The sequence below is a fragment of the Globicephala melas genome, chromosome 2 (genome assembly GCF_963455315.2).
Source record: "Globicephala melas chromosome 2, mGloMel1.2, whole genome shotgun sequence".
Classification (NCBI taxonomy): domain Eukaryota; kingdom Metazoa; phylum Chordata; class Mammalia; order Artiodactyla; family Delphinidae; genus Globicephala; species Globicephala melas.
The window spans coordinates 148,490,836-148,513,309 of record NC_083315.2 but is presented as its reverse complement, the minus strand read 5'-3'; the positions used below and the strand labels follow the sequence as shown (position 1 = coordinate 148,513,309).

Sequence of the window (22,474 nt, the reverse complement as noted above, 5' to 3'; positions counted from 1 at the left end):
GTTCTCGGCTCTGGGTGGGGTGGCGAGCATAGTGGGACCAGAGCCTACCCACCAGGAAGGACAGGAAGGGGCATCCACTCACTGTAGCTGGGCTGGCCCACACAGCCTTCCCCAAGAGGGCCCACCGCAGAGGCCATGTTGTCGTAGCAACAGCCGAACTGGGAGACCCGGCACTTACTGGGCTCATTCTGCTGGGCCTGGGGAGGAAGCCCAAGGTTGGGAAGTTGGAAATAAGTCTGGCTCTTGGCGGGAACTCTAGGCTGCCAGGTAGAGGATGGCACGAAGAGGGACAGAACAGTGAACGCACGGAGCATAACCCCAGCCCTGGGGGCAGATCAGAGGCCAGGAGAATGTTGGCTGAACCCCCCAGCTCCAGCCCAGGCCTGTCGCTGAAGCCCTATGCCCTCCAGAGGATGGTCCAGTCCAGCCGGCTTCAGGGACCTCCTTTCTGCAAGGCTAAAGCTGCAGAGCCTGGGTCGCAGTGGCTCTGAGCAGGCTCGGGGGCTGGACTCCTGCCCCTCACGTGACCAGACACTTACCGTGGAAGCCACCTCTCTCGACTGTGGCCTGCTCCCGGTGTTGCTGCGTCCATAAGAGCTCGCACAGCCAGCCTGATGGGGCCCCTCGGCCACAGACACCCCGTCAGGACAGCACCCGAACCTAGACAGACATCACACAGCCCTCCCCTCACCACCCAGCCCTGACCCCCACCCCTACCAGGGACCCTGAGCTTCCTGCATCCCAGGATCCGGGCTCTGAGGCTCCCTGAGCCAGGGCCTGACCGGGTGAAGATCCGCGTGGGAGACGGGTTTGTGAACCCCAGTCTCTGCCATGTCCACTGGCCGCTTAGAGGCTCCCAGTGAGGGCGACAGGAAAACAATACGCAGGGCTGAACCCTTAGTAATTGAGAGATCTTCAACTCACACAGCCCACCACAAAGCCGAGGAGGGGGAAATGCACCTGAACCTGCCCAGACACCAGGTTCCCAGGGAGTTTTTACAAAATGTCAGCGGTTGGGCGATGGGGCAGAAGAGGGTGTCAGAGGAGCCCACCACTTAGTTCACCTCCACCAACCAGGAGCTGGGAAGGAAGGTGAAAGAAGGAACATATCAAAGCACCTTCTATGTGCCAGGCACCATGTGATTCGTTTCAGCCTCACAGGAACCCCAGTCAGTGGCTGTCATTGTTCCCAATTCTCAGCAGAGGAAGCCAAGATCAAAGAGGTTAATAACTTGCCCCAAGTCACCCAGCACGCAACCGGTAAGCGGCTGAGCTGAGAACCACCCCCAGGCTGCTGGGCACGGAATCTCAGCCCTTAGCACCACAGCCTCTGAGGGACTGGGGGCCTGGTTTGGATCGGAGAGCTAGAATCATAGCCCACTTGCCTTCCCAGAGCCTCAGGCTACATCTCAACAGGCTGACTTCTGCAGAGAAAGCAGGGGGTTTTGCCCACAGCCAGCACGTTAAGGAGCTCAGCGAGAGGAACCCAAGCCCTCGGTTTTGCGCTACCAGGGCAGCTCAGCCTGGAGCTCTGCTAAGCCACCCCACGCCCTCTCCGAGCAGAGACACTGCCCGTGCATCAGACACACCCCCTGAACACACATCTTCCCTCTTCGACCTGGGGAGAAGGAAGAGGCACCCACCTGCTCTGCTGACATGAGGCCCCCGGGCAGCCTTGCCACTGCGGCCCAAGAGACGCAGTGTGGCCATCGGGGCAGCACCCATGGGGGCTGTGTCTGCAGTCACGGGGGCCCAAGCCAGACCGCAGGGGCTGCCGGTGTGAGGAATGCCGCAGAGATGGGGCTGGGCCCGGGGCTGGCAGGTGTGGGCTCTGGTCGCCTCTGGGGTTACCCCGAGCTGAGGGTTGCTCCTGGGGTGCCCACCACTGGTCTCTGAAATCTAGAGAGAAGAGGAAGCAGAGGTCATGTGATGTCTCCACCTGGCTCCTCACCCTCCATCTGTGTCCGCATCAGACCCACCTCTCCCCATCCCCCCAAACCACCTGCCGCCACCCTCAACCTCCATCTCAAGGGCCCGGGGCTGGGGGCTTCCACTGAGCTTCTCACCTGAGGTGGGGGCCTCCTGTGGGACCAGAGACATCCACGGGTCCCTGGGGCTGGTGTGCATGTCCTGCATGCTGGGGACTTCTGCAGGGAGCCGGGGCAGTCAGGGTGCAGAGGGAAGGCCACCCCCACCAACATCTGCTCCCACCCCACTACTCAGGCAGGACCTGGGGAACCCAGGACAGTAGAAGGAAAAAGGAGCAGACTTGTGTTTTTATAAACACCCTTCCCAGGTTTCAAGAGAGTCTTTGATTGCATAGAAAATGCTCATGTTACGTGTTCAGCAAAAGGAAAAGCCACATGTAAAATTAGCGTTCATGTTTGATCCCAATGACATAAAGCAAAAAATGATACACAAACATTTTTAATTGGACTAATGAAAAGATAAACAATCCAGTTTTAAAATGGGCAAGGAACTTGAACATATGCTCCTCCAAAGAAGACACACAGATGGCCAACAAGCACATGAAAAGATGCTCTACATCATCAGTCATTAAGGAAACGCAAATCAGAGCCATAAGGAGACACCACTTCGTATGCACTAGGATGACTCTAATCAGAAAAGACTGAAATAACAAGTGTCGGCGAGGATGCGGACAAACTGGAAACCCATGCACTGTTGGTGGGAATGTAAAATGGTGCAACACTGTGGAAACAGCCCGGCAGTTCCTCAAAAAGTTAAACGGAGTTACCATAGAGCCCAGCAATTCCACTTCTAAATATATACCCAAGGGAACTGAATATACACACCCACACAGAAACTCCTACATGAATATGTTCATAGCAGCATTATTCATTATGGCCAAAGGGTAAAAACAACCCAAATATCCATCAACAGACACATGGATAAACAAATCGGGCACATCCATGTAACTGAATGCGATTTAGCCGTAACAAGGAATGAAGTGCTGATGTATGCCACAGCTTGGATGAACCTCAAAAACATTCCGCTAAGTGAAAGAAGCCAGATGCAAAAGACCTGCTCTTCCTTTTATCTGATATTATCTAGAATTGGCAAATCCATAGAGACAGAGAGCAGGTCAGGTGACCAGGGAAGGGGACTAGGGTTAATGGGGAGTGATTACTTGATGGGTACAGGGTGTTTATATGGGGTGATGAAAATTTTTGAACCTAGAGAGTTGGTTGTTGTACAACATTGTGAACACAACAAATAAGAGCACACTGTCTACTTGGACTTCCCTGGTGGCACAGTGGTTAAGAATCCGCCTGCCAATGCAGGGGACACGGGTTCGAGCTCCAGTCCAGGAAGATCCCACATGCCGCGGAGCAACTAAGCCCGTGCACCACAACTACTGAGCCTGTGCGCCTAGAGCCCGTGCTCCACAACAAGAGAAGCCACCGCGGTGAGAAGCCCACGCACTGCAACGAAGAGTAGCCCCCGCTCGCCGCGACTAGAGAAAGCCCGCGTGCAGCAACGAAGACCCAGCGCAGCCATAAATAAATAAATAAATAAAAACAGCACACTGTATACTTTAAAGTGGTTAACTGTGTTGATTTTCACGTCAATTTTTAAAAATCCATATTAAAAACAATTGGATTAATAGATGAAGGGATAGAGAGTAGATGATGAAAAAGTAATTACAACAAATATTAATTGTGAACTTGATGGTGGGCACGTGGCTGCTCACCACACAGCTCTTCAACTTTTCTGTGTGATCCAAATTCCTCATCGTCTCTTGTCCAGCTTAGTGAACTTACTAAAAACCACAAACTGTACCATTAGCATGGGTGAATTTTACGCTGTATGATGTTTAACCACCTCAATATTAAGTTCTTAAAAAGATTTTCATCACAAAATATTAGAGAAAAAATGCAAAAGGCTGAGTAGATAAGATTAGGATAATAGGAATTTTTAAAAATGATACCCAAAAGAATACTAGCAGGACACCCCCCAAATGCTCACAGTGACTGTGAAACAGACTCACAGAGAACAGATTTGTGGCTGCCAAGGGGGAGGGGGGTGGGGGAGGGGTAGATGGGGAGTTTGGGATTAGCAGGTGCAAACTATTTCATAGAGGATGGATAAACGACAAGGTCCTACTGTATAGCACAGGGAACTATATACAATATCCTGAGATAAACCATAATGGAAAACAACATGTATACTTATACACATACATATATATAAAAAACTGGGGACTTCCCTGCTGGTCTAGTGGTAAAGAACCTGCCTTACAATGCAGGGGATGCGGTTTTGATTCCTGGTCAGGGAACTGGGATCCCACATGCCACGGGGCAACTAAGCCTGCGTGCCACAACTACTGAGCTCGTGCGCCTCAACTAGAGCCTGCGTGCCACAAGCCACAGAGCCCACGCACTCTGGAACCCACGCCACAACTAGAGAAGCCCAGGCGCCACAACGAAAGATCCCGCATGACTCAACGAAGATCCCGCATGCCGCAACTAAGAACCAATGCAGCCAAAAATAAATAAAACAAAAAATAATGATAAATAAATCTTTCAAAAAATAAAACTGAATCACTTTGCTGTACAGCAGAAACTAACACAACATCGTAAATCAACTATACTTGAATAAAATAAATTAAAAAAACAAAACCACCAAAATGCTCACAGTGAAAGTTTCTGAGTGCTTTGTGTGTGTGTGTGTGTGTGTGTTTTGTGAGGCAGAGGTGCGGGGGGTCCCCTCCTTCTATTTGTTAGTTTTTCAAATTTTCCACAATAAACATATTACTACCTAGTGGAACAAAGTTATAAAAAATAAAATAAGTGAAAATCCCATTCTCGCATGGACATCTTGCCAGTCTCCAGGGAATATTTAAAAAATAATGATTTAGGGTTGGAAGATTCCAGTAGAGAAGAGGTAAAATCTTTGTTTTCATTTTATTACCTACCCAACCTGGGCCAAAACCTCGGACAAGGCTGATTCCAGTTCTCTCCCCTGTTCTGGTCTCCTACGCACATTCGGCCCTGCGTTCACAGCCCCCAGCCAGCCTTGGAATTCCTGTTATCTCTCCGTTGCCTGAAAGGCACCTTTCTGCCAAGCCCACCCTGCCTCTGGCTTCCCCTCCTGTGACTCTTCTCTGCCACCTTTTCAGGCTTAACTTGGAGTCCGGGGCCCCTCCCCACACCCACACCCGCAGGGGATGAGGCTCTGCTGGGCCAGCGCCGGCCCCTCCACTCCCATCATTCTCTCTAAGAGCCTGGATTTCTGCACCTGCTCCCCACCTGGCTCCTACTTCTCAACTCTCTCCACTTTGGCCTGACAGGCAGGTGCCAAATCTGTCCTAAACATCTTTCATGGCGTCACTCTAGCTCCAAAACTTTCAGCGGCTCCCCTGGACCTATTAGACAAATTTAATCAGTAGCCAGAGGCCTGAGGCCCTCAGCATTACCCCAGCCCGAAGAGCACCCGCCCTGGACAGACCTGTCATCACCCTCATACCCTGTGCCGAGGGCCGGTCCTGGGCCCCTACTGGTCTCGCAGTTACTGAGCACTTGAAATGTGGTTTGAGGGACTGAGAAACTGAGTTTTAAATTTTACCGAACTAGAATTATTTTTAAATTTAAACACTGACACTTGATTCATTTATTGAAAAACCTTCAGTATGTCTGGAACAACTTGGGGATGTGAATCTGCTTTTTCAACTGTACGTTTCATGATATCTAAATCGAGATCAACTACACCAGTGAAATTTTAGCACTGTGGGTTCAATCCCTGGCCGGGGAACCAGGATCCCACATGCCGCAGGGCAACTGGGCCTGCGCGCCACAACCACTGAGCTTGTGTGCCTCAACTAGAGAGCCTGCGTGCTGCAAACTACAGAGCCCACACGCCCTGGAGCCCATGCGCCACAACTAGAGAAGAGAAAACCTGCGCGCCACAACTAGAGAGAAGCCTGCACGCCACAAGATCCCATGTGCCTCAATGAAGATCCCGCATGCCACAACTAAGACCTGATGCAGCCAAAAATAAATAAATAAATAAATATATATATATATAAAATAAATAACTCTTAAAAATAATAAGTAAAATGTGGTTCTTAGAAAATTTTAAATGACATGTGGGGCTTGCCTTCTATTTCTATTGGCGAGCACTGCTCAAGAGTCTAGAAAAGACGGGGAAGCAGAGCTGTCTGGTGTGTCCGCTCAGAAGCCTACCCCTCAGGAGGCCGCCTCTTTGCACCCTCGGCCCCTCCTCCCGGGCACTTGCCAGTAAGCACTACAGCACTAGTTACAGTACCCAAAACAGCAGGAACCACCTAAATTCTAAATTCATACCCACCATGGACTTCTGTGGAGCCCCTAGAAATCACAAGACGAAAATGTTCACAGACCAAATGTCATTAGGGGCAAAAAGGAGATACAAAAATCACCCATACGTTACAAGGAAGTTCACTAAATATTTATCCCAGCAATGGATGGAGTCAAGGGTAATTTAAGTTTCTCGCTATATACTAATTTTCTAAATTCTCCAAATTTTCCACAATGAACATAATTATTTTTATAATTATGAAAACAGCAATGAAGGTTATTTCTTTTACAACTCAGCCTGGCCTGAAGGTCTCTTTCTGTTTCCCTCCTTTCGACCTATGTGAATGCCTCTCTGGGGTAAGTTCAGGGCAGCCTCTTCCAGGAAGGCATCCAGGGTCCCGGGACACCGAGTGGCTCCAGGGAGCTGGACTTGTAAGAGCCTGAGGATCCATCTGCTCGCGCATCCCAAGGGCCAGGCCCAGGCGAAGGAGCCCCAGGAGCCCGGCCCAGGGTCCCCCAGAGCCTCACCGCCACTGCCACCCACGCTTTGCTTATGGAGTACTGTGTATTCAGGCACTGTGCCAAGCGATCGTCACGAGCCTGGAAAGTCAGTCTTATTAACCCCACTGTACGGATGGGCAAACCGAGGATCAGAGAGGAGGGGCAGTTGCCCACGGCCACATGGCTGGTCAGCAGTGGAGTGGAGATTTGAATCCAGGTTAGCTGTTGACTCCAGGCCACTGGCTCTTAGCCACCTTGCCACGTGCCTCCACTGGAACCCAACCATTCCCCCATCATTAGCACATCAGGGCCACACGCCTCTCTGCAGTATCTCAAAGCCGACCACCCCCCCACCCCCCGGCTCAGCCCCAACCCACACCTTCCCTCAGTAACACTTCCTCACACCAAGTAAGTTGCTGCCTCTGTGCCCTTTGTCCTGCAGCTCCTCACGACTGGGACACCTTCCTTCCCAGTGGGGATGGGGGTGAGGGGAGGCGGGAAGGCAGAGGCAATACGTGAGGACAATCCTTCCTGGACGGCCTCCCTCTCTGCACTCAGTCACCCAGTCACTCAACAATTACTGAGTACCTAGCACGCGCTAGCTAAGTTCTGCAGGGGTATAAACAGAAAGAAGGAAGGGGACCTGGCCCTCAAGAAGCTTACAGCTAGTAGGCCTACAAGCCATGTACAACCACTGCAGCACCCGGAAACCAACCTAAGAGTGACAGCAGTTACAGTGAGCTATGGGGGTGGGGTAAGGGATGCTACCTCCGAGGGGGGAAACAGGGCTGCCTGGTGAGGCTGTCCAGAGCCAGACTTTGTGGGTGGCAAAGGCTTCACACACGGTGATGTGTGAGAGCGTCCCAGGGGGCTGACAGCACAGGCAAAGGCCCAGCGGCAGGAAGGGCTGGCCAGGTTGATAGCAGGGAAAGAGGTGGGGCCAGGTACCAGCTGCCCCTCCTGTCCTTACCTGGAGGAAGATGGCAGGGCTGCGTGTTACAGGGCTCCACATCCGCAGGCCTGGAGGGCTGCAGGCTCCCACAGAGGCCGGGCGGGCCAATGGCGCAGCCCACCTGGCGCCTCCGAGTGCCCGAGCTGCAGCTCGTGGAGCACTGGGGCCCCCCGGGGTGGGAGTGGGGAGAGAGAACAAGCCCGCAAAGGGAGAGAGACCCTGAGACTGGGTGGGGGGTACCCATAAGGCAGGGGGAAGGGGGAAGGGGGAAGGGGGAATTGCCTGGTACTGCGTGTCAGACCCAAGGACAGGCACATGTGCAGCCTCCGGTCAGAGACCCAAGGGCCCGGGACTCGGCAGCAGGTATGGGTGGGGGGAAGTACTCACTAGACCCCAGGCGCCTACGTGCCAGGCCTGGTCACTGAGGAGGGGACAGCTGTCATGCACACAGGGCTCAGTGAGGGGGGGACGGTCCTCCAAGGAGCACGCTGTGGCGTGGAGCAGAGACCCCTCGCCACCCCGGCAGGTGACAGTCCGCCTCCGGACCCCGGCGCCACAGCTGACAGAGCACTGTAAGGACCGGGCTGTCAGCACGAGCTGGTCCTCGCCCAGCTGGAGTCCCACCAGCCTGGCCCAGAGGGCAGACAGCACCCTGCTGCCCCATGCCCAGTTCCCAGGCCCAGAGAGGCCGAGTCATCCTCCTGCGGTTACACAGCCTGAACCATGGCTGCAGATACCAAGCTGAGGTGCGTTTTCCACATTCCTTCATTTGCAACTGCAACATAGGTAGGTGCCAGAAGCAGTGACCAGCAGCCCCAGTTTCTCCCTGGCCCCCAAACAATGTGCCCGGCTTCTTCTTTCCCACCCGGCCTGGGACCCTAGTGAAGGAGGAAGAACACAGGAGCAGGAATCCAGGCCCTCGCTCTAGTCCCAGCCTTGGCCACTGCTTCCAAGACCACGTGGCAGGTCACTTTACTCCCAGGATCTGTCTGCCCGAGGCGGAGGACAAGCTTCCCAGCCCTGCTGCTGCCCAGGTCCAAGACCCAGCTCCTGACTTCCGCCCCTCCTAGCAAGGCCCGGGCCTCACCTCGCCCCAGGGCTCCGCGCTCCAGGCTGTGCAGCGCTGCAGGTTGCAGGCCTGAGTGGTAGGGGGCTTCTCAGGCAGGGCCGCACACTCGGTGTCCTCAGCAGCCTCCTGGACGCCGGCGCCATCAGATGAGACACAGTAGACGGTGCGGGACTGGGAGCCGCCCTCACAGGAGGCCGAGCAGGGAGTCCAGGGCCCCGTCTTCCAGCTGGCAGGGAGCAGGAAGGCGGTGAGGCTGGCCCTGCAGCAGGCGCCAAGGTCCAGGCCCAAGGGGGCACAGGAGCGGAGGGGGGACCCCCACCCGGCCCATTCTCTGAGCATCAGGCAGTGCATGTGAGGGGCAAAGAGCCCTGCGCAAAGGCCAAGGTCCGGGCCTGCTCACCCATTCCCACCACTGTGCACTGGTCCCTAAAAACACGGAGCCTGGCCGCCTCCCTCTCAGCGTTCCTGTCCTCACCTGAGTCCCCCTTCCTCCTCCTCACCAGGTCAGCCATCACCCCCAGCCAGACTCCATCCCCTCTGGGGCTGAACTTAGTGGGGAGCATCTCCCGGAGGGGCTGTGCTCACCCAAGTGGGGAGAGGCCCTTCCTGGCTGTGGGGCCCAAGGACCTAGAAGAAAGGGCCAGCCCACATGCAAAGCCACACCCACCACCATCCCAAGAGACCAGCTGCCACCAAGGCCACAGGGAGGAAGGACTGCACAGCCCTGCGGGGAGCCTGTGGCCCAGGAGCACCTGTTCCTGCACACACGCTGGGCCCCAGCGAGGCGCCACGCTCTGGGCTGGTGCAGGTAAGAGGTCCCTTGTGCACAAACACAGGCACTGCCGATGCCCTCAGGCCCCTTGGCCCAAGCCGTGGCCCATTCCTTGGCACCTGCCAAGTCCCCTGCCAACTCAGACAAACGGGGCCTCCGATACACCCCCAACCCTCCCGCCGCCAGCCTGGACATTCTGGGCACTGTGTGGGCTCAGGATGGCGGACGGAATAGCCTGGGGTCTCATGCTCAGGACCCCCCACTGCCCCTGCCCGGCTGATGGCTGGCTCCTCCCCCTCTGGCCACAGCTCTGAGGAGCCCCTCAACCTCCTTCTTTGCTCAACGCCTAAAGCGGCTGAGGGACCCCACTCCCTTCCCACCTAAGAGCTTGGATCCCGCAGGGGCTGAGGGGGCCAGCAGGGCCTCACCGCTTGGTGTGTGGGCAGGGCTGAGGGCTGCAGGGGCGGCGGTCAGCTGGCCGCGGCTGGTGCCGGCACAGATGTTCGGGGTAGACCTCATTGTCGATGATGCAGAACACTGGGCGGGTCTGCTGACCTGCAGAGGCCCGGCCGTAGCAGGCAACCAGTCAGTCCAGACTCGCCAAATGCATTCTCTGGGCCAGGCACCCTTCCGGACACATCCCAAGCGTCACCCTGATTAAGCCTCACGTGACCCCCTGGGGTAGGCTGCCATCACCATCCTCAATTTACGGATGAGGAACCTGAGGTTCAGAGACTTGTATCTGTGGGCGATGGAGCCCCGCTCTGACACCTGACCACTAGCTCCAGGCCCAGGCTCCACTGACAATGGAATACTGTCTCCTGTGAGATGCCACTGCCTCGGGGAAGCCCTCTGGTTCTCTTAGGTTGGGCGGGGGCCCTTCCTTGAGTCTCCTGATCTCTGGGTTTCCCCCAGGTGACCCCCCATGACGTGAAGCTGTCTCCTCTACTTGTCCACCTCGCACCCACAGCTGGAGCGCCTGGAAGACAGAGCCAAGCCCCGCGTGCAGCCGCACCCCCTGACCGGGGCCCTGCCCTCACCTCTACCACACGTGGCGCTGCAGTCGCCCCACGAGCCGTGGCTCCAGCTGAAGCCGGGCCGGGGGGAGCTCAGGGGCAGGTGGTACTCGAAGCGCACGCCAGGGTTGGGCTCCTGGCTGATGAGCTGTGCAGGAGGGTCCCCACTGAGGCCTGATGCCAGGGGGCCGCGCCCGCCCAGCCCACAGCCCTCCTACTGGCCGCCCCCCTCTCCCGCCAGCCCCGCTCACCTCGATGATCAGGGGCTCTGAGGTGGGGCCGCGGGCGTGGAGCTGCTCGGGCGCCAGGTCCCCCTCAGCTCCCCGCTCATAGTGCAGGACGGTGCTGGCCACAGGTAGGGCCCGGGCGCCCTCGATGGTCCAGTGCCCGTTGAGGTAGTATTCACCACGGACGCTCTTCACCGCTGTGCGGGGCGAGCACCCAGGTCAGCTGCCCTGGCAGGACCCACCCCCCTGCCCCAGACCCAAAACTTTCCTCACCCAGGAAATTCCTGCTGGCGGCCGCCTCCTCAATGCGGATGCTGGTGGCCCCCACGGGAACTATGAGGATCTGGTTGTAGCCTGAGGGGACAGAGATGCTCCGGGACCACTCTGGCCACAGGGAGGAGTTGGCCCTGAGGATGCTACGTGCCCGGCAGCACAGGTGGGGTCAGGGAAGGGCAAGGAGGACACAGGCAGGGCAGGGTGCTTGGGAAAGAGTGTTCCTGAGGAGCAGACAGCCTTACAAAGCCCAGAGGGGCGGGCAGGCTCCAGCACCCATACTGACCGGGAGGGGAGGGGGCAGATGCGGACAGTGGGGGAAGGGATGAGGAGGCATCCAGGTGGCCACTGGATAAGGGGGCAGAGATCCTAGTGTGAGCCCACAGGCTCCTGGACTATGGTTTAGCCTCCACCCTGAGGCGGGACCTCAGGGCTTTCATGACCTGAGTGCCACATCAGACCCTCTGAGTGCCATGAGAGCAACTCAGCCAGTGAGGGAGACAGGCCAGGAAGGAGCAGGTAACAGACCCTTGTCTCAACTGTCTGTGGACCCTGGGAGGAGCCCCACCTCTGCTGAGGTCATTGGCATCAAAGACGCCTGTGACGGGGTAGCAGGTCGTGCCATCACCACCACACTGCAGACACTTGTCCTCCCGCTTCGACGAGTCCAGGTTGTAGTCACAGCCGACAACCTGCCAGGCAGAGATGAGGGGAGATGGGAGAGACCAGCGTGAGTCACGGTCACACCAGGACTTGAACCCTGGCCGCGTAGCCAGGTCCGGGAGGTGCAGTAACCAGTCACTAGCCACGGGGGCCGCGTAAACCTTGAATCTGGCCTGTGGCTGACAGTCCGCCTCTTCTGCCTACTCGGCACCGTGTCCCCTTCTCTGGCAACAGCACCTCACTTTCCTTCCTCTGTGGGAGCACCTCTCTCCCACAGAGTTTGCATACAGTTCCCCAACAGGGGCTTCGGGCCAATCAGCGGGTTGTATGCCTTGCTCAAAGCTCACAGGGGGAGCCCCAGGCCAGGACAAGCCAAAGGCAACCCCAGGTTGCTGGAACTCCTGGGAATAGGGCGCCCTGTCCCCGGGAGTTGCCAGGCTGGGACAACTGAAGCCTGAGCTGCTGGGCTATCTTCACACCTCATCAGAAGAACCTGTCTGCCCCTAAGCTGACCAAAGAGACAAGGAGAGAGATGTTTCCAGCATCATCATTCAAGCACCTGCAGCCAGCCAGCCACTCCCTCCCCCAATGGCATTTTTTTTTCTTAAGTCAGTTTTAGTTGGGTTTCTGTTACTTGCCCATGAGCTACAACTACTGAGGCCACGTGCCACAACTACTGAAGCCCGTGCGCCTAGATCCCATGCTCCACAACAAGGGAAGCCACCGCAATCAGAAGCCTGTGCACCTCAACGAAGAGTAGCCGCCGCTCGCCACAACTAGAGAAAGCTCATGCCCAGCAACAAAGACCCAACATGGCCAAAAACAAATAAATAAAATAAATAAATTTAAAAAAAAGAAGAAATACACTGGCGAATGTATTAGAATATTTATGCCTGGAAAATTTGAGGATACAGGAGAGAAGGCTATAGGGACATTATCTTCAAGTATCTGAAAATAGGAGGAAATCCAGGGGTGGGAGAGGGGAATGGAAAGAATTAAGAATAATGGGGCTTCCCTAGTGGCGCAGTGGTTGAGAAAATGCCTGCTAATGCAGGGGACACGGGTTCGAGCCCTGGTCTGGGAAGATCCCACATGCCGCGGAGCAACTAGGCCCATGAGCCACAACTGCTGAGCCTGCGCGTCTGGAGCCTGTGCTCCTCAACAAGAGAGGCCACGATAGTGAGAGGCCCGCGCACCACGATGAAGAGTGGCCCCCGCCTGCCACAACTAGAGAAAGCCCTCACACAGAAATGAAGACCCAACACTGCCATAAATAAATTAATTAATTAATTAAAAAAAAATAATGGAAGAGAGGTTCATTTAGTATAATTGTGAGCAGCTGTGAAGAGCAGCGTGGAAACAAAATTACCGGGAAGAAGTGGTAGCCTCAGTGTTCACAGTGCCACCCAGAGGGTTCCTATTACTGTGGGGCTAGAGTTTTCAAAGGGCAAAGGTAAGAGGGTCACAGGGCATCTGCGATGCAAGGCACCTTAGAAGCTAGTCTTGAGAAGACGTCAAAGTCATGAGAGCCCCTGGCCTGCTGGTGCGGGGCTGGGCGACGTCTGCAACAGGCCCCGAGCCATCTGGTGGGGGTGGGGGCATAACTCACCCGGCAGCTGCCATCCACGCAGATGTCCCGTTTGCCAGGCTCGCAGGGTGTCCCGTCTATGACGGCCTCCCTGTGCTTGTAGTAGAAGCTCTCCCCCTTGGGAATGCAGTTCAGTTCACATTTGTTTGGGGCTGCGGCGAGCAAGAGGAGAAAGCTGAGAGGCTGAGCGAGGTTCAAGGCCTGTCCTAGCAACAGCGAAGTGTGGGCAGGAGCCAGAAGCACGCGCGCCCATGACTGGGAGGGGCCCACAGCGCCATACATACTCCCAGTGGCTCAGAATCCCACCCCCAAGCCAGGGAGAAGGGATGCTCTCCCGGAAACTGCTGCATCTCTGGGAATCCCTGGGAATCAAGTCGAAGAAAAATCCCAGAATAAGGAAAAAGCTAGACATTTGAAGAGGTCTATCCCACCCTTATTATTTATAATAGTCCAAGTTTTAACAATCAGCTACTCTATTATCTATCACTAGAATATTACGCGTGTTGACTGTGCTATTAAAAACTGTGGTTATGAAGACTAGACAGTAATGTGGGAAGATGCTTATAACAGAGTGCAAAGTGATACTATGTAATAACTACAAGTAGGTAAACAGAGAGAGAATAATGTGAAAAGGGCTCGCATGAAATGCTAGCCTGGATCCTATGAAAGAGATAGGGTTAAGGTTTTTTTCTTGTTTCAATTTTTATATTTATCTAAATATTATATACACATTGTTTAAACAGCCCAGAAGTGCTAACAGGATTGTAATCACCTCCACCCAAAGAAGGCATTCCTCAACAACCCTTTTTAAACTTTCCCCTGTGTTCTAATTTTTCTATAACAGGTATTTAAATTATTTTCAACATACCCTCACCTTAGGATCCAGGAGGAGCAATGAATGCAAACCACCGCACTGGGGCCGCCCCCCCTCTGGCCAAGACCCCTTCCCCACCCCAGAGCACACACAGCTCTGTTTACTGATTTGGAATCCCGAGTGCCACAGAGTTTCCAGGAGTCATCCACAGTGAGCAGTGAAAACTACTACTCAGAAGGTATGTTCTGACTCATCTAAAATGTTTTAAGTACACGTTAGTGTTTTTTGTTTGTTTGTTTTCTTGAACTGTATTGCTCTAAAAATTAATGACCTACATCTTCCTCAAATTTACCCAGAGCCAGGTTCCGGCCCCAGAGACTCTGAGTAAACGAGCTCTTGCCACATCAAGCCCCCTGCAGCCCAGCCTGCAGGTTGCCCAAACTCAGGCACAGACTCCACTCGCCACCTCGCACCCCACCCCCTGCCCGGCCCCCCACCATGCCTCCTGCCACGTGAGGAATGCTTCCGGAGCAGGCCAACCAAAAGAAGTCTCAAAACATCAGAGGCTTGGCCAAGGCTTTGTTTGAAAACGTATGTATGGAGGGGAAAAGGATGGAAAAACCTCAAAACGACCACCACTGTTGTGCCCTGCTGGGGGTACTGGAGGTTTTCCTTTAAATGTATTTGACAACGTGTCTATAATATGGTAATGAGAACTGCGAAATGCACTCAGTGTAGCAAAGAGATCCCCAAAGATGGGGCCCAGCATAGGGCAACGCAGTGGGGGGCAGCAGTCGGAGGGACTCGCGCACTTACCGCCGTAGTACGGCAGCCACTTGTACCGCCGCCCCTGGAACTCCTGGCCGTCGAACTCGGCGCACTGCTCCGCCCTGAAGTCGCGGGCCCCGTCGGGACAGCTCTGCGGGGCGAAGGGGACAAGGGAAGGGGCTCGTGGGTCCACCACTGGGGTCTGCCGCCCGGTTAGCCCCGGGGAGGTGGGGTCCTGTCCCTCCAACCCCCGCTGTAGCTTCGGGTAGGTGGAGTCGGGTCCCCAGGGCTCCCGTGCGCCTGCTCTAGGGGCCTTGGGCTGCCCGGGCGAAGCTATCATTTCAGGGTGGGTGAGGAAGGGGTTGCTGTGCACCGACAGGAGGGCCCCCGAGGGCTAGTATGTCAGCCGAGCAGGGCGTCCGGGAAGCTGTCCCCCACCCCCGGGGACTTTACCTTACCTCGGTGCGGCAAGAGCGGTGGCTCCGGGAGGGGCCCACGCAGCCGGAGCCCCCATCTCTCCTGCAGGGCGAGAGCGCTGGGAAGACCCGAACCCCCATGACCCAACACCCCGCCCCCTCCTGGGGCTCCCCCGCCAGGACCCCAGCTTCGGTGGCGCCACCTGGTGGGCACCACTGGGCCCGAGGGGTGGCAAGGAGGGGAGGGGTGCGGCCTCACACATAAATCCCTTTAGGTAGGTTTAATCAGCCCTCTGTTTATACCTGGGAGAAGCCAGACCCAGAAGTCTGACTACCCCGGAGTTTGTCTAACTTGGGGCCACTCTGCCTCTTAAAGCAAATTCCCAGAGAAGCCTCAAATTCTGCCCTTGGAGACACAATAAGATGTAATACCTACCCACCTGGTAAGGTTATTCTGCCACTTAAGGAGTAAATGAGGATAAGGCACTTATAGTAATGTCTTATCTCTCTCCCTCTTCACCCAAAGTTTTCAGGAACAGGTAAACCCACTGACAGGCTGGGTGTCATCACCCCTTCTTTTGCACCCTATAGTACCTATCAGAGTGCAGAGCACAGAGCAGGTGCTTACTAAGTCACTTAGAGTGAAAAACATCTATACTTGACAAAGAAGCTGACAGTAGAGAAACCACACAGGTTAAACTGTTGAAGATTATTCATTAATTCAACAAGAATTCACTGCACCTGCCAGGTACTGCATGAGGATCTAGAGACTCGGGGTGGATGAAGCAGGAATGGCTCCAGCCCCCTGAAATAAGGTGGTTGTTGCAGTCAGAGTGTAAGGACGTGGAAATGACTCAATTTCAAATTCTCCACTAACGCTGCTCCCAGCACAAATCCATTATGTCGTAGGTCCTGCCCCTGTGGCCTGGCACTGGCCCGGGACACCTAGCCCAAGACCCAGCTGCTCCCTCACGCCTGCCCTCTTTTTACAAGCTGGCCCATTCCCACCTTCCTACCTCTGGGAGTAGCAGGGGCGCTCCCGGAAGCTGACGCCCCCTCCACAGGTCCGGCTGCAAGGGCTCCAGCTGCCCCAGGAGCTCCAGGTGTCACTCTGCCGCCTCACCCTGGGAGCCTGCGGGAGGAGACACTCAGGAGGGACTCAGCACTCGGAGCCCCACAGGGTGCTCAGGGCTCCCCCGGGGCCCCCTGTCTCAAAACACCCCCTCCCCTGCAAAGAACCTGAGATCTTGTCTCCTAGAGCCAAGCCTTCAGGACGGCAGCACCGCCAGGCACCCGGACTTATTTGTGGAACTGGCCAGCTGTCACCATAAGGAGCTGGGAGCCGGCCTTCTCATCCGTCAACGCTACCTCCACCAGCCGCCCCTACTTGCCAAGTACAGCGGGCAAGCCGCCAAGCTGGGGGCAGAGATCTCTCCCCTGACCGTGATATCCCCTGGCTGGGAAGAGCCTGGTTTGAGAATCAAGATGTCTGCGAACATTCCCTTGAATGGAAGCCCACGGATCAGCAGAGCATGCCCTTCCAGGAGGGAGATACAAAAGGGCAGGAAGAACAGCGTGTCATCAGGCAGACAGGACTCCACCTGTGCGGGGAATGTTGCCCACGGGCAGCGCCATGTTTTTGTAGCTCTGGCCTATTAGAATAAGAACTTAATCTAACCGTGCGTGCGTGCGTGGTTGGAGTGGGGGCTGTGGTTTCTTCCTGCCGATCTGTGGCAGGGACTCCCAGGACTTCCCCAATATCCATCCTCCCCTTCTCCTATTAAGAGGACCCTTGACTCTTAGCTGGATACCTGGCTGCCTCCATCCCAAAATTCATTTCCCAGATTTCCTGCAGCTAACCACAGCTATATCACTAAATTCTTGTCAGTGAGATGTACATAAAAGTGTTGGGTAGCAGCCTCCAGTACAGGCATACCTCAGAGATATTGTACGTTTGGTTCCAGAACACCGGTATAGAACAAATATGGTGAAAAAGCAAATCACACAAATATGGGGATTTCCCAGTGCCTATAAAAGCTGTTTGCATTATACTGTAATCTATTAAGCATTCTGTCTAAGAAAAAACAGAAACAAATGTATGCACCTCAATTTAAAGTACTTGGGGCTTCCCTGGTGGCGCAGTGGTTAAGAATCTGCCTGCCAGTGCAGGGGACACGGGTTCGATTCCTGGTCCAGGAAGATCCCACATGCCGCGGAGCAACTAAGCCCGTGCACCACAACTACTGAGCCTGCGCTCTAGAGCCCGAGAGCCACAACTACTGAGCCCGTGTCACAACAAATGAAGCCCGTGCCCCTAGAGCCCATGATCCGCAACAAGAGAAGCCAACGCAATGAGAAGCCTGCGCACCGCCATGAAGAGTAGCCCCCGCTCGCCGCATCTAGAGAAAGCCCACACGCAGCAACAAAGACCCAACACAGCCAAAAAAATAAAATAAAATCATTTATTTTTAAAAAGTACTTTATTGCTAAAAAATGCTAACCATCATCTGAACTTTCAGAAAGTCGTAATCTTTTTGCAATAGTAACAAAGATCACTGATCATAGATTACTGAAAAATATAATAATGATGAAAAATTTGAAATATTATGAGAATTACTAAAATGTGACACAGAGACACAAACTGAGCAAATGCTGTTGGAAAAACGGCACCGACAGACTTGCTCGACACAGAGTTGCCACAAACCTTCAATCTGTAAAAAATGCAATATCTGCAAACGCAATAAAATAAGGCGTCCCTAAGAGATAGCTTGCATGTGCATTTGTCCTTTTTCTTCTTCCTCCTGTATTCCTTCCTGCTATTTGGAAATCAGATGTGATGGCTGGAGTTGGAGCAGCCTTCTAAACTATAAGGTAATTTGGGAATGGAGGCTTCACATAGTGAAGCAAAGATAGAATCTGGAGCCTGGAGGATGTGGTGAGACAGAACATCCCTAGACTTCTGACCTCCGGGTGTTTATTTGAAAGAGGGATCAAGTCTTTCTTGTGGAAGGACTGTTATTTGGGACTCTGTAACAGAAAAATAATCCTAATAGATACAGTTTCCCACCCGAAAAATGTGACACCCTGCAGCTGGCATCAGAAGCCCACATGCTACACACATATTCTCTTATTCACTCCTCAGAATAACCTGACGGACCCCAGTGCATGGAGTAGAGAGAGGCAGAGAGAGAGGGAGCCACGTAGGAACAGGTGGACACAATAGCAGGTTGTCTTCACCCAAGGCCTCTGCTCTTTCACCAGAGTCCCACCGACCTCACCTGGAGAACCAACGCCGACACTAGCCGAGGCCTAAGGAGCTGGAGAGGTGTTGGACGTGATTTCTTGCTAGGAGGCAAAAGGTGGACTGGAAATATGTCCCGTTTGCTGGAAGGGGACTTTATTTTAGGGCATCACGACATAAGAATCTCTAGGGGAAAGAAATCCCTGCCATTTTCCAGAGGAAGAATTCAAGTCCTAACGTGGAAAAGCAAACTCTTCCTCCTGTCGCGAGCCACCCGCCGGGTGAGGATGGAGGTTTGCGCACGCGCAGATTACTCACAGTGTTCTAGCGCCTCGGTGCCAAACATCAGGTTTTCCTTGTTTTATAATAAAACCAGAACCCTGAATCAGAACAACTCACACATGCAATGAACCACGTACAAAACCAAGAAGGAAGGGCCAGCCAGGCCAAAGGTCTGAGCTTTCACTCCTCAAATCATTTACCCTTCAGTTCTAACTGGGCCAAAATCGCCAAGCCTCCAAAAACCAGCGAACCAGAATATAAAAGTGTTCTCTCTATGAAATTTAAACTAAAATTTACTTGGATCCGTTCCCGTTTTAAAGGGGAAGATGTTGAGTGTCGGCGTTGGAGGGTGACTTTCCAGGGACCACAAGCACCTCCACTCCAGACTCATCACTACAAAATAAGAATTCTGGAAGCGGCCCACAAGAACTGCTGCTTTCTCATCCTGCCGCCTCCGCCTGGCTACTAATTACCTCTGACCAAGTCCTGTTTGGGTGTCAGTCTCACTCCTGAAGCACGAGACTGAGCCTCCCCAGTCTACCCTTCCCTGCGCCTGGGCTGGGCTTACCGGCGTGGGCAAGGCAACAAGGGGCACCCCTGCCACCCAGCCACCTTGGGCCATCAGGATGGGGTGGGGGAGGACTCACCTGAATACAGGACCCCTTAAGTACCAAGCCTTACAAACATCCCCTTGCCCCCGAGCCCAGCACCCGTGAAGCAGGCATCCTAGAGCCAGGCCCCGTCCTGTACTTTAGTTTCTCTGACAAAAAGAAATCAGTCAGCCAGCAGCATCATAGACACATCTTGTTTCTCTATAATTACCCAAACCATGAGCCGCATGATGGTGTGAAGCCAGAATGAGCTGCTCCAGTCCACCCTCATCCTGGGCCTGTCCTCACCTGCCTCCTGACGCTCTCAGCACCCCACCAGCTCCTCCTCCAACCCCACCTGGGCAGCTCAGGAGCCCCGTTTCCTGCTGCACTGTTCCCAGGGGATCAGCTGCCCGACGTGCATGGGTGAGGGTGGGAGTGGGAACAGAGGCAGAGGCGAGGAGATTGGAAGTCCCCCTCATGAAGCCTCCCCCCGACCAGCCTGGGGTTGGGGGCGGCAAGGGGCGTGGTGCTTTATCCCTCCGTAATCAGCTACTCACTCTGCTCAGGCTGACCCCTGTCAGCACAGAGAATGATCCCATGAAGTTCTGGGGGTCCGGTGAGGAAGTCCTGGCCTCAGCTAGAACCGGCCTGGGCCGTGGGGCAGGGGGCTGCATCCAGCTAAAACCAGCCTGAGCCACACCCTCCCGCAGACAGTGCAGGGGGTGTGGAGAGTTTTCAGCCCCAGCTATCCAGGTGTCTCTAAGGGAGAGAGCGCCTAAGAGGACCCAAGTTGCTATGGATACCTTGACTCACTTCACCTGCACGCAACCTGTGGGTGGGTGTTATTATCCCCCCCGCCCCCCATTAAAGGAATCTAAGACCTGGTGATTTGCTTAGGGTCACAGCTGTTAGGAGGTGGCTCTGAGTTTCCTCCTGGTGTCCTGACACTGTCACCATGCCCCACCCGCACCCTGAGCCCTGAGCTTCAGCCAGGCACTAGGATAAAGCCTGTGCCGAGGACCTCAGCGTGTGGCACTTAGGGAACAAGACCATGGGGAGGCAAAGATGACCCGGGGAAGCCAGAAGGTGGTGGAGAGGACATGAGCAAGGGGGCTTTAGCCCACCCTCTGCTCTGACTGTGGCCCATGCTAAATCCGTGGGGCTCTGGAGCAGTGCCCACTGCTGACGTCCATCCCTGCCTGCCCCTCTCGGCCCTGGTCGGAGGAGTCCTTCTCATCCTCCACTCACATTTCCACTGAGGCATCATTCCCCCTGCCCTCCTCAAGGCAGCAAACAGTTTGGGTCCTTTCTCAGGGGTCCTCCTGCTGGCCTCAGAGGGCTGGGTAGGGCTGTGGGTCTCCCCCTGCGGAGCGCTCTCCAGGGACAGGACGGAATCTGTGCCCTCCATCCTGTCAACGCAGGAGAAACTTGGCAGGAGCAGCCTCCAGGACCAAGCCCTGCTCTGCAGACAGTCCCTTCCCCAAAGATCGGTCCTGTGGTCTAGAAGATTCTCTGCACCTCCATAGAACCCAGGTATGTTCTCCAGGGAGCCCTGTCCTTCGGGCTAATGAAACCACTACTGTGATCACCAGTTGGCTTCCTGTGTCCACTTTCTAAATTTGCGCTAATGCGGTAGCCACTAACCACATGAGTCTATTTAAATTCACTTTAATCAAAATCAAATAAGAGTCAGTTCCTCAGCTGCATTAGCCACATTTCATGTGCTCAGTAACCACATGAACTGAGTGGTTATCTTATTGGACAGCACTGATGCAGAACATTTCCATCATCTCAGAAGGTTCTATCGGTCAGCCCTGCTCTAGATGCTAACCCCAAAGGCAGTGGGGAATGGCTGGCACCCCAAACCTCCCCACTGAGGAGCAGCTGAGTTTGGTCCCAGGCAGGTGGCAGACATCTGGTGGGATGGGCCACCTAGCCCTGCATCTTGGCTGGTGCCAGCACTGACCCCCTCTTCCTTCCACCGTGATATACCACCCGGACAGGACGTTCCCAGCATTAGCAGTGCCCCCCAGCACCTTCTGAAGGGGGAGGGCGCTGGGACGTTGCCATTTCTGCAAACTGTGCCCCAAAGCCAGGAGGGAAGTTTCAAGGTCCCACCCCTCTTTGAAGGAGCTGGGGCCGAGGGTTCCCTCCTCCCACACCACCGTCCCCGTCGCCGACATTGGCCCTCTCCTGGGGATGGCGCCACTGCCGGGGGTGCTCCAGCCGTCGGGGGCTCCGGCCCGCGGCCAAGCCCTCGCCCCCGCCTCCCCAGCAGGGTCCTCCCGGGGCGGGGCGGAGCAGGGTGGAGGGGAAGGGTCGAACTCACCGAGGACCCGGGCGCCTGGGGCAGCAGCAGAAGCGTGAGCAGCAGTAGCTGCATCTCGGCCTGGCCTGCGGGAGAGGCCAGGGTTGGAGCGCGTGGGCGGGACAAGGCGCCGCCCCACCCACCCCGAATCCCGCGCTCCCCGCGGTCTCCTGGGCCGGCGCGGCGGGGGTGGCCTGTCCCTCCCTCCCGGCTGCCCACAGGTGACCCGGACACCCGCAGAGGGACTTGTGGGGATGCCGTGGGGCGCAGCGGAGCGGCCGTGCCACTCACACGGTGAGGGAGGGAAGGCCCGTCTATAACTGGCTGCTAAAAGTTCAAGAGTAACTTCTTTCAGAGTTTCAGAGGGATGGAAAGAGGGCAATTAAAAATACTTCCTTAAAAACAAAGACAAGGACTTCCCTGGTGGCACAGTGGTTGAGAGTCGGCCTGCCGATGCAGGAGACGCGGGTTCGTGCCCCGGTCCGGGAGGATCCCACATGCCGCGGAGCGGCTGGGCCCGTGAGCCATGGCCGCTGAGCCTGCGCGTCCGGAGCTTGTGCTCCGCAACGGGAGAGGCCACAACAGTGAGAGGCCCGCGTACAGCAAAAGAAAAAAAAAACAAAAAACTTCCTTGTTAAAAGACCGGGAGTTCAGAATCAAGGCAATCAGACTCACTGTTTTAATTCAGCAAGAGA

At 55.1% G+C, this 22,474-nt stretch overlaps 1 protein-coding gene across 1 annotated transcript in view; it reads right to left on the bottom strand.

Annotated features, from left to right (window-relative positions):
* Positions 1-21,854, bottom strand: part of PAPLN (papilin, proteoglycan like sulfated glycoprotein) — a 31,859-nt gene extending 10,005 nt beyond the window's left edge. Inside the window, 17 exon segments of the mRNA XM_060293491.1 lie at positions 83-197; positions 540-660; positions 1,644-1,899; positions 2,067-2,147; positions 7,768-7,909; positions 8,137-8,319; positions 8,837-9,044; positions 10,019-10,145; positions 10,631-10,754; positions 10,858-11,030; positions 11,107-11,187; positions 11,675-11,798; positions 13,379-13,509; positions 14,988-15,090; positions 15,398-15,458; positions 16,372-16,487; positions 21,801-21,854. Of these exon segments, the coding sequence (XP_060149474.1) occupies positions 83-197; positions 540-660; positions 1,644-1,899; positions 2,067-2,147; positions 7,768-7,909; positions 8,137-8,319; positions 8,837-9,044; positions 10,019-10,145; positions 10,631-10,754; positions 10,858-11,030; positions 11,107-11,187; positions 11,675-11,798; positions 13,379-13,509; positions 14,988-15,090; positions 15,398-15,458; positions 16,372-16,487; positions 21,801-21,854 (2,200 nt within the window).
* Positions 21,855-22,474: the final 620 nt, after the last annotated feature.